The 12,475-nt window shown below is 36.1% G+C and overlaps 2 protein-coding genes across 2 annotated transcripts; one reads left to right on the forward strand and one right to left on the reverse strand.

Moving 5' to 3' along the window:
* Nucleotides 1-7,561: 7,561 nt before the first annotated feature.
* LOC122599352 (photosystem I reaction center subunit II, chloroplastic-like) lies at nucleotides 7,562-8,330 on the forward strand. Its single transcript, XM_043771855.1, has one exon. It carries the CDS (start codon nucleotides 7,632-7,634, stop codon nucleotides 8,256-8,258), a length of 627 nt encoding a protein of 208 aa, XP_043627790.1. The 5' UTR covers nucleotides 7,562-7,631; the 3' UTR covers nucleotides 8,259-8,330.
* A 2,815-nt stretch (nucleotides 8,331-11,145) lies between these two features.
* Nucleotides 11,146-11,915, reverse strand: LOC122602361. The gene has a single exon (XM_043775059.1). The coding sequence runs from the start codon at nucleotides 11,757-11,759 to the stop codon at nucleotides 11,184-11,186; it is 576 nt and encodes a 191-aa protein (XP_043630994.1). The 5' UTR covers nucleotides 11,760-11,915; the 3' UTR covers nucleotides 11,146-11,183.
* Nucleotides 11,916-12,475: the final 560 nt, after the last annotated feature.

A 12,475-nucleotide genomic window follows, 5' to 3' on the forward strand; every position in this document is an offset into this window, starting at 1 on the left:
TCCAAATAAGTATTCAGCCTACTAGCCTAGCATTATTAAAGGAATAACAAAGTCTGAGAATATAAAAGACATAGTTCAAAGACAAAGAGTAAATAAAGATGAAAGATCTAGACCAAGAGTGAAGATCAGAAGGTGTTTAGATGCTCCAAAACCTCCTTGGAATCTGCAATTTCGATCTAGGGTTATTCCTGGGCGGCTAGGGCTGCTGAATCGGCTCTCTCTTAGGGTTTTGAGGGTTAGTTCGACTTAAATAGGTGTTTAAGTCGGTTTTTGATCTGGGCCGACCAGCGGCGCTGGTGGGCTTGCCAGCGGCGCTGGCTGATGGGCTAGCGGCGCTGGTGATTCTTCTAGCGTCCGCTGGCTAGTGAGTAGCGGCGCTGGTGACTTGAGGAGCGTTCGCTGGTGAGCACCAGCGGCGCTGGTGGCTGCTGTTTTGCACTTGAGTCTTCGTTTGGCTCCCGAACCACTTCCTTGTGTCTTGTAACTTCATAGGCTTCCTTCTTGAGTCACTTGATGTCATTTACCCTCTCTCGCATCTTCCGGGAACCTGCACAAACATATCATTCATTAAGTATCGATAGTTCCGGAATATTAACTCATTTACACATAGAAATGAAGCCTTTCTTTAGGGGTTTTTATCACAAAATGGACGCTCATCAGTGTGAAATTTGATCCGACCGTGTTTCAAGTTATCAAAATCTATAGCATCTATAGGAAAAAAGCCCAGATATTCCATACACAGATTGTTCCTGTAATCAACATTTCGGGTTTCTGTAACCCACTCACGAGTCACCGCTGGTCAATCTATGGGAAAACCCCATATCAGCTGCACATCTTGCAAGGTGACAATTGTTTCACCAATAGGAAAGTGAAACGTGTTGGTCTTTGGACGTCATCTCTCCACCAACACGATAATCAAAGGATGATCAAGTTTGTGAACCACCGCTTTGAAGATTTGGTAAAACTTAACATCCTTGAGATGCTAAATGACTTTGTCGGGCATACTATTCCTCATTGCTCGAGACAACCCTTCATCACCTTTTGTACATCTTGGCTTGCTTACTTCAGGTTCATGGAAAATGTTGTATGAGCGATGCGTATTTGAAGCATGTAACCACAACAAATCCGTGTTTCTTGGTACACAGGTGACATTAAGAGAGGCCATTTTGGATTTTGGAAACACTGGTATAGTTGATGATAAATGAGAGTGAGAAATTGCTTATTGCTTATTATAGTATATATTGCTTATGAAAATATGTTGCATTAAATGCTCTAAAAAATATGCATGTATATATACTGAAACCAAGAATTGCATGCATGGCCGACTGCCCTTTTTGTCGTCACATTCGAACCTAGTTTTCTCAATACCGGGTTCGCGGGCTTTATTTACATCAATTATTCAATGCGATGCGTGTTTACTGTTGACTGAAAAGTAGGCGTACTAGCTCTGGACCCGGGGATGCCAATACTGGTTTTAAAGTGCCTTTTATGAACCCGGTTTTGGGAATACTTGATTCGGGCAAAAAAGTGAAACCGGTATTGGGAGTACCGGTTTATCCACTTTCACCAAAAAAAATTTTACGAATTGTCAAAACACACTTGAAAATGTCCGTTTCAGAAAACTCTCTACAGACTTCAATAGTTATCGTTTTAGTACTCAAGTTACTATGTTCATACCCTCCCAATTGATTTTCATTTTAATTTGGGCTATTATTGAATCGCTTTAGTTTCTATCAAGTGTTACATTTCAAAAATATTTGTGATCAAAACTTATTTCCAGTTGATTGTTTCTCCACCATGAGTTCAATTTCAAATACTATGCTAACTGTGCAATATCACCTTGAAACATAGGTTAGAATAAAATATTTGTGTTGATAGCTTGGACCTGCTCTTTCAAATCACAAGATTGGGTAAATGAACACCGTGATCTTCAATTTTGGACGTGGTCGAACGATTAGGAGCGCAACACAGAATTCAGGCATCTGTTAACTCATCAAACATCAATAACTGAACTTAATAGATTTTTTTCTTGATTGGAATGAGGAACCTCAGTTAACACCTACTAGTCAAGAGAACTTAGGAAATCAAAATGTGAGTTTAGGTGAGGCTGCAAATGTCAATGCAAAGGGTAAAGCAACAGCAAAGCAAAATGTACAAGTTAATTCAAAGGGTAAGGCACATTTGCAGTAAAATGTAGCAGTCAATTCAAAGGGTAAGGCACATTTGCAGCAAAATGTAGAAGTACAAGATGAAAGTGATAGTGAGGATTCTGAAGATAGTGAGGATGAGGATAGTGAGGATAGTGATTACATTGTAGATCAGGAAAATGAAATAGAGGAGGTTGAGGTGGACATGAGAGAATTTCATTTGCATGTATGCAAATGTAGAGTTCTTGGGTGGTAATGCAAAGTTACATGCATATGTAGAAGGTGGTGAAGATGAAGAGGTAGAAGTTCTACATAATGACCAATTTGAGAGTGGTTCAGATCCTGAAGAAGATGTTAACAAGGTAAGGAATAGGCTGTTGAAAAGAATGGGAAACAAAAAGGCAGGTAGTGAGCCTACATATTATAAAACTGGTTTTTATTTGACACAAACTTTTGGTAATAAGCATGAATTTATAGAATTGGTTAGGGCCCATGCAATAGAAACTAAGAGGGACTTGAAGTTTGTGAAAAATGATAATATAAGGGTAAGGGTAGAATGTGTTGGAAAATATCTTGTTTTTGATCCAAGTGATGATGTTGGGCCTAGTGTTGATGTTGGGCCAATTGAGAAAGATGTTGGATGCAAACCACTTAATAGTTAGTCTATTGGGCTGAAAGGTGGGCCTAAAAAGAAAGTCCAAAAAGATGCAGGGCCCAGTATAGCAACAAGGTCCAAAAAGAAAGTCAGTGAGACAAAAAATGACACAATTTTGGAAAAAGAGACATTGAATACAGATGGGGTGGCAAGTGTCAAGGTTGTTGAAGATTCTCAACCATTGAATAAAAGTGGAAGGGGACACAAATCAAAAAAGAAACAAAGAACATGTCCATGGACAGTACATGTGTCCAAGATTTATGGTCAAGAGACATGGATGGTCAAAACATGTATTGAAGAACACACATGCCTGCAATCAATGACAAATAAACACTTCACCTCAAAGTTCATTGGTAAAAGTATACTTCAGCAGATTGAAGGTAAATATTAAAGTACTTTAAACTGTTTCTATTTACTTAAACTGTTTATATTTGGTTAAAATGTTTTAATTGAGTATTATAGTAACTTAAAATGTTTCTATTTACTTAAACTCTTTGTATTTGCTTAAAATGTTTTAATTGAGTATTACATTTACTTAAACTGTTTCTATTTGCTTAAAATGTTTAATTGAGTATTATACTAACTTAAACTGTTTTAATTGACTACCAATTGTCTAGGAAATCATGATATACTTTCTGCAGCTTTACAAGGGGAGTTACAAAGGAGATTTGCTTTAGGATTGTCTCAGCAAAAAGCTCAAAGAGCTAAGAGAGCTGCAAAGGGTGAACTCAAAGGAGATTATACAAAGCAGTATAACATGTTAAGGGAGTATGTACAAGAGTTGCGGAATTCAAACCCTGGTACTACAGTTAAATTGGAGGTTGAACCACCTATGAATCCTGATGACAAGTTCAGAGCTTTTAGGAGGATTTATGTATGCTTAGGACCATTGAAAAAGGGTTTCAAAAGTGTTGGAAGAGAGTTATTAGGTCTTGATGGTGCTTTCATGTCTGGTCCTTTCCCTGGCCAAGTGTTAACTGCTGTGACCATTGACTCAAACAATGGTATCTACCCTGTAGCCTATGCAATAGTTGAATCAGAAACCACCCACTCCTGGACATGGTTTTTAGAGTGCTTAGGTGATGATTTAGATCTTGACATGAGGTCTAATTACACTTTTATAAGTGACAGGCAAAAGGTATTTGATATTGATTTTGTTAGTTTAATTTTTATTTGATATTCTCATGTTTTACACTAAATCTAATTTATTGGTACACACGGGGCATTATTCCAGCCATAGAAAAGGTTTTCCTTCTGCTGAGCATAGATTTTGTCTTAAGCATATTCATGAGAATATGAAACTTCAATGGAGAGGGACAACATTCAAGAATCATCTTTGGAAGTGTGCAGCAGCAACCACAGTTCAAGAATTCAACAAGTATATGCTGGAATTCAAAAAGTACAGTGAATCTGCGTACAATTGGTTGGTGAAAATCCCACCTCAGCATTGGACAAGATCACATTTCACAGGTATCAATTAACCCTAATTAAACCTAATTTATTGTATTTTAACCCTAATTAAACCTAATTTATTGTATTTTAACCCTAATTAACCCTAATTTATTGTATTTAACCCTAATTATAACTTATTTGTATTTAAACCCTAATTAACCCTAATTTATTGTATTTTAACCCTAATTAACTCTAATTAACTTATTTCTATTTTAACAGGTAGGGCAAAGTCTGATGTTTTACTAAACAACATGTGTGAGGTTCTAAATGGCAAAATAGTTAGGGAAGGGCTATACCTATTATACATTGTTTAGAATTCATTAGGGAATATCTGATGATAAAAATTGGGAATGTGGGAAAGTTGATAGCAAAGAGTAAAGGGCCATTGACACCCACTGCCACTAGGATGCTAGAATTGGTCAAAACAGATGCTGGTTCATACAAGGCCATATTCAATGGTATTGACAAGTATCAAGTTAGTGGTCCTTGGGGAGACCAATGTGTGGTCAATATCGTGGAAAAAACATGCACATGTAGGAAGTGGGAGATTACAGGAAATCCTTGCAAACATGCAATAGCTGTTAATTAGGATATGGTGAATCAAATTATACCAGTTGGTGCAGTTGAAACATGGGTTAATCCTATCTATAGGCTAGAAACTTGGAAAATGATGTATCAGTTTACCATTACCCCAACCAATGGTATGAACATGTGGGCTCCAGTTCCAGAATCATGGACAGTCATCATCCCTCCTAAATATCACACTCCAATTGGGAGGCCTAGAAAGAAGAGAAGGAAAAATGCAGAAGAGATTCAAATGTCCAAGAATGGTAAGTTGTCTAGGAAGCTAAGGTCTGTGGTATGTAAGCAGTGTGGCACAATGGGTCACAATAAGAGGTCATGCAAACAAGCTACTGCCAGTCAAGGAGGAGGTGTTCCAACTCAATCAAGCCAATTCAACCCAACTTCAAGTCAACCTGCAAGTGGTCAAAATATTGGTGCTGGAGGTCCAAGTCAAGCTACAGGGGCTCCATCTCAAGCTGCAAGGGATCCCAGTCAAGCTTCAAGGGGTAAAAGTCAAGCTTCAAGGGTTCAAAGTACTGCTGTAGGAGGTTCTAGTCAAGTTGCAATGGCTGCAAGTCAGTGTAGTGCAACTGTGGGAGGTCCAGCTCAACAATGTGTTAGTATAAGAGCAAGTACCAGCAACATTGTCCGCAGTCCAGGGGGAAAAAGGTGTAGGCTCAAAAGCAAACCTTAATGTTGTTAACTTCTGGTCATGTACTGCTTCTTATGTCTCTTCTTTTGCTAGTCATTTGGTTGGTGTCATGCTTATTATCTATGATGTCTTTTGTGTTTTTATGTATGGTAAGACTTATGTAATGGTTTGTGCTTTTAAGACTTATGTATGGTTTGTTTAAACTTATGTATGGTTTCTTTTGGTACATTCTGCAGTGTTTTTAATCTATATGAAGATTTGTTAATTATGAACATTCTGCATAATTCTACATTATGCATTTGTGATTCTATATAAAGTATAAAACTTTGTGATTCTACATTCTGCATAATTCCCAACAAATACAACTGACAAATACATTTGTGATTCTACATTCTGCATAATTTTTGGTAACAAAGATACTAAAAATTTATAGCATAATTCCCAACTTACAATACACACTAAAATTCATTTCATTCCAAATACTAAAAATTACAACTGACAATTACAAAATACTACATACATTTTCTTCAAACTAGTAACAAAGATACAAGAAACACGATTACAATTGTAGCAACAACCAACAACATCTTCAATTTCTTCAACTGATCATCTTTTTCTTTAATTTGTGCTTCTAATTTATTCTTTGATTTCAACAACCCTGGTATGATCTCAGTCGCACGTTGACACATTGCTGGATCAAACTATCCTATGAATTTGCACTTGGAACCCTTTTTCAAAAAAAGCCCCAATTCAATTCAAGTCCCAAATATAAACGCTAATTAAAAATAGTAGAAATTTTACCTGATTGGGACATGCATAGAATCTTCTTCCTGGGTTTTTGGGGGTCCATGATGTTATGATTATTGCTTGCTTACCACACCCACAAAACACCATGGTTGATTGTTTGTGTTTTTAATTTCGAATGGAAAGGGAGGAGGAAGAAATAATTAGGTTAGATATAGATGTGTTTGTATATATACAGGGGAAATAATAAAGAAAAGGAGGAAAGAGAGTGCAGCCATATGCGAAAAGACAATAATGTCTCGCACGTGTGGCTCACGTGGGGAGTAATCGGAGGTGGGTTGCTGGTCAAATAGTCAAAGGACTATTTGTGATGCTTTTGTTTGTATAAAGGATGACCCATGAGGTTATTGAACCACAGGGATGAAACGTGACTATTTCACTAAACCACATGGACGATTTATGTCGTTTACTCCTGGTAATATAATTATTAATCTTTCTAACTTATCACTTTCTTTTTTGCTTTTGTATTTAATTATTACATATATAATTTACTTTAATATAATATAAAACTAGATTATATTAATAATGTTATCTAATATTTTACTTTTCGGTTATATTATCAATGTTAAATTAGATATTTTTGTTTTATCAATTTAAACATATATTTTCGATATTTGTTATTGTATATGATTTAATTTCCTAACTTCCCCTTTATATCTATTTTTTTTTTCTTTATTTTACTTTATATATATATGTTCCTTTTAGATTTTACATGCTTAATAAAAGTATAATATCATTAAAAATCAATTTAAGTATTATTATATAACATTTATTAATACTTTTGACGTATATATGTTAATCATTGTTTTCAAATAATATTATTTAAAATTTTATATTTGTAATCAATTTAATGTAATGTGTATATTACCATGCATCGCATAAGCTTAATCTAGTTTTATATACTTTATTCCATTTTTTAAGCGAGGGTTCAAATTCTCCATATTTATTATTACTACTTTTTACTCTACAATAAATTACCTCCTCCTTTATCGAACCAATAATCTTAAAATGTATATCTCATTTTATTTACTAATTTAGATATTACCATTTAATAAATCGGTAATATTTTCAATGGTATAATTTATAATACATATTTTAATTTTCATCTTCAAAAAATTTTACTTACACATAGCACTTGTGACTTGTAGAAGATATGAAGAAGATATGAAAGTGAGTCAAATCAAATACAATATTCTTATTGGCTATCACCCAAATCCTTTTATCCACTAAAAACAAACCAAACCCCATCTTATCCAAAATATCATCAAAGTCCACCACCATTCTGCATCTAAAATCAAACCAATCACTCCACAATCACACTTCACAAATTCCCCATTTCTTCACTTTCTTGATTCCAATGGCCATGGCTACTCAAGCTTCTTTATTCACACCAACAATCTCCAACCAAACCAACCCATGGAAACAAGCCTCACCACTCACCTCTTTTACCCAGACCAAACCACTCAAATCCACCCCAAGATTCACCACCATCAAGGCTGCAGGCGCCTCAGAAGGCGCCTCAGCCGCGGCACCAGTTAAAGAAGCTCCAGTTGGTTTTACACCACCAGAATTAGACCCAAACACCCCATCACCAATCTTTGCAGGCAGCACTGGTGGCCTGCTAAGAAAAGCCCAAGTTGAAGAATTTTATGTGATCACATGGGAATCACCAAAAGAACAAATCTTTGAAATGCCAACTGGTGGAGCTGCCATTATGAGACAAGGACCAAATTTGTTAAAACTTGCAAGAAAAGAACAATGTTTAGCTTTAGGGACAAGATTAAGGTCTAAATACAAGATTAAGTATCAGTTTTATAGAGTGTTTCCTAATGGGGAAGTTCAGTATTTACACCCGAAAGATGGGGTGTACCCCGAAAAGGTTAATGCCGGTCGGCAAGGGGTGGGTCAAAACATGAGGTCAATTGGAAAGAATGTTAGTCCTATTGAAGTTAAGTTTACTGGAAAGCAACCTTATGATATATAATGATCATCATGTATTATATGCGATTATGTAACTTTCAAGTTAATCAAACAAGCATTTTGCTACTTTTTAGCATTTGTAGTTTTGTATTGATATTCAATTAGCATAACATTCTTTTTATTATGTTTATATATATGATTTTGTTTGAGACTTTAGACCATAGTGAAGAGGTATAGCAAGTATTTTTTGTTAGTCAAACTAAGTTATGAGGTGGCCAGGTGGGTGACGTACGTAATTTAATTTAATTTGGCTTTTGGTGTAACTTAAAATGACATTTTTGACATTTTAATTTGTTGATTCCATTTACATTTTCATCTTTCAAAGGAGCAAAATCAGTAACATGGTTCAAAAAGTTACATCAATGAATCTCTCGCACAGATTGATAGCCGCTCCAAAACGTATATTAAAAAGGGTATACAACATTCTACTATTCTAGTACTAGTAACTTAGTTGGTAAAAAATAATGCTAATTATGCTTAAAAAAGAGATAAAGCAGTGTTTATATGAGTCAAGTCAACCTCCATATGACTAACACATTTATCGACAAAAAAATCCAACTAAATTGAGGATTCAAGGCTCTAAATTGATAAAATCAACCATTAACTCAACTTAAGGTAGCTCATTTCGCTATCATCATTGTTACTCGTATTACTTATGATAGTTGCTCAACAAAACATTACAAAAACCACAAACGAGAGTACGAGACTTATTTTTGTGTAATAGGCCACATTTCATTTCAAATTATTGAATCAAATAACAAAATTATCAAAAATCTTTTTTTTTTTTTTTTTTTTTTTTTTTGAACGTGAAAAGCGGAATTTTCATTTCACGTACTAGCAAGGTGTTAGAACATAATAATTATATCAAACTATTGAAATTACACCACTTTAACCAATCTATCGCCATTGACCTGTTGGAGATCCATAAGAAAGAGATGAATCTAATTTCTTCAAATATAAGATTGGGAGAGAAAGGAGCATTTTCATGGACCACTTTATTACGTTTCTTCCACAAGCACCATATTGTAACTTGGATGATTGCATTTATCATTTTCTTCCATTTTTTGTCACCAAGTAATGTGTTATGTAAAAGATGCAGGTCTCGTACCTGGAAGGCATATATCAGACTTATTTTACACCATCTTCCAACCTTGCTCCAAACATCTAAAGCTAATGGGCAGCTGGTAAACAAGTGGTCACTTGATTCTTCATTCATATTGCAAAACGGGCATAGTAACGTGGTTGGAGAAATACCACGTTTTGACAGCTGTAAGAGTGTTGGTAAGCGATCTAATCCTGCCCGCCAGTTCATGATATTAACCTTTTTTGGGATCCATTTGTTCCAACAAAAGTCAACACCCGAGACATTATTATCTATGGCGTCAAGTTTCTTCCTTACCTCGGCCACTATATATGAATCAGATTCTAATGTTGCAAGTATGTCCACCCCTAGTTTATCGAAATCCTGCTTAAGTTTGTGTACATTTCTCCGAAGACCTCCGATTCTAGTTTTGAGTGGAACATCGAGCACATTACCTAGCTTCACCATGAATAGCAGCCATCGTCTTTCTCCATAACCTATCTGGTTTAGCATGAAAACGAAACCACCAACGTGCTAGCAAAGCCAAATTTGCAACCTTTAAAGAACCAATACCAAGGCCACCCCTATCCTTCTGTCTAATGACCTCATTCCATGCAACCCAACTGATTTTTTTATGCTCTTCATTTTCAGCCCATAAAAACCTTCTCTGCAGCCTCTCCAATTGATCAATTATTTTCATAGGAGCTCGAAACAATGAAAAATAGTGTAGAGGTAGACTTGAGAGAACAAATTGAATTAACCTGACTCTTCCTCCCACCGATAAATTTTTGGCCTTCCAAGAAGATAATCTCTTATTAAAAACATCAACTACTGGTTGCCAACGACAACATCGATTCATACTAACCCCAAGAGGAAAGCCCAGATACTCCAATGGAAAAGACCCTTGCTTGAAATGAAAATGCTCAGCTACTTGTGTTACTGATTTAGTTTGTGTCCCAATCCCGATGATTGTTGATTTATTAACATTCATTTTTAGCCCAGAAATAATATAGAAACCTCTCATGATTCTGACTAAATTCAAAAAGTTTGAGATAGACCAGGAGCCCAACAAAAGTACATCATCGGCATATAATAGGTGACTAATAATAGGGCCTTCACTGAATCCCGTTGATCAGGTTTTTTGAGATTGCATCATTCAGAAAACAAGTCAAAGGTTCCATGGCTAAAGTAAACAAGAGAAGAGATAAAGGATCACCTTGCCTTAACCCTCTTGAAAAATTAAACTCGGTTGTTGGAGACCCATTTATGAGAACAGATGCACGTGAAGAGGCTAAACAAGCATTTATCCAAGTGCACCACCTCGGAGGGAAACCCATCTGCTTCATGGTTTCTATTAAAAGCCCCAATTAACACAGCCAAAAGCTTTTTCAATGTCTAGTTTAAGTAAGAAAGCCGATTTTTTTTTCAGATTTGAGCCAAGATATCGTTTCAGCCACAATTAGAGGCCCATCCAAAATTTGTTGACCAGATATACAAGCTGACTGATTCAGAGACAACCGAGGCTATTACCTTATTCAGTCGATTTGCTAATAACTTCGCAATCACCTTATACGTGATACAAAGGAGCGACATTGAAACTCCATGTTAGGATTAACCACCACGAAGGTGGTCTCGTAGTTAGGCGACATGATAAACGATTATTGGGTGATCATGTAAAAAGTTTGTAACGGTTCACAAGAATACTTTGTTAAACCATATACATCTAAGTCAATAACTCTGACTTTTTCAAGCAACATTAACAAGAGATACCTTATCATTTTAATTAAATTATTAGTATTCACACCTTAAAAAAACATGAAAATACACACATACAAAAGACTATTGTAATTAACAATGAAAACCTACAACAGATCCATCATTAACACCAATAGCAACTTTACATTCAACTTTGACCACCACGTAATGTGTAAAAAAATGCATAACCCTGACCCGACCCGCCATCTCCATCTTCGTCTCAATCTCCAAACTCTGCCCGACCCGAAACCCATTCAACCCATTATCCTTCAACTCCACCGGAAAACCCTCAACATCAAATGTAGCAGCCATGTAGACTTTCCGGCGAGCTCCAATCTTGCCGGAAGGGACAAACATGAACCACATTTGGTTCCCGGCGTTCAAAAGCTGTAACGAGCTGTCGTAGTGTGTGAACACGCCGTGGTTGGAGTTAGTGACGGTGATGTAGTGGGAGATAGTCAACGTGACCGTGACGGCGGTGGAGTTGGTGACGGAGAATGACGGAAGTTGGACGGCGGAAATGGTGATGGTTGGTGGTTTGGGTTTGAATAATGTGAAGAAGATTATGAGAATGAGGGTTGTTATGAAGAGTAAGAAGATTGTTGCTACTATACATGAAGCTAGATTTGTCCGGCCGGAGGGTGGTGGTGGGTTTTTCCGGTTGGCCATTTGGTGGTGGTGGGTTTAAGAAGATGGTGGCCGGAGAGATGTAAATTTGGGTGAAACATGTATGTACTTCACTGTGTACACATTTTATTTTGCAAGATGGGTAATCATTGTGTACACATTTTTTTAGCATGAGTGAAACATGTATGTACTTCAGAATTTATGGGAATGTGTGTATACATATATACGTGTACGTATCGTATGATATACTATATGTATATATATATAAGTATTTATTGATATGGGTATGTCTGGGATTGAGTCCTGATGTTATATTTAGTAGAATGTAAATGAACCAAACGTCTAGTTCAGTAAAGTACTCATAAATCGTTCGATGGGAAGTTTGTCCGTATTTTTTTAATTAATTTTAAATGAACAAACATAACAAAAAGTTTAGTGTATGAACAAAACATTTCTTTAGAATTTTAACTCATCAAATTTGAAAGAATGCTTACAATAACAATACTAGTTTTTATTGTGTAGGACAGTAGCAGCAAGAGAGTGAGGGACCATATGTTGTAGTAATAATTACCGAGCTATCATGGAGTCAAAAGAATATAAATACTTTGATGATAGAAGAAGTTGAAAGCGAAATTAGCTAGAGGATGAGTGGGACCTATCTAAGCTCGACATACAAGGCAAGCTTGCTGTATCAACCAAACAATCAAACATTCCATGAAACAAAGTCCTCTAAATAGAGTGACCAAAACTATGTCACA

Source organism: Erigeron canadensis, chromosome 5 (assembly GCF_010389155.1).
Source record: "Erigeron canadensis isolate Cc75 chromosome 5, C_canadensis_v1, whole genome shotgun sequence".
Lineage (NCBI taxonomy): Eukaryota > Viridiplantae > Streptophyta > Magnoliopsida > Asterales > Asteraceae > Erigeron > Erigeron canadensis.

Bases quoted from the DNA above. Each gene is read 5' to 3' on its own strand.
- LOC122599352 (XM_043771855.1), top strand. From the start codon at position 7,632: ATGGCCATGGCTACTCAAGCTTCTTTATTCACACCAACAATCTCCAAC.
- LOC122602361 (XM_043775059.1), bottom strand. From the start codon at position 11,759: ATGGCCAACCGGAAAAACCCACCACCACCCTCCGGCCGGACAAATCTA.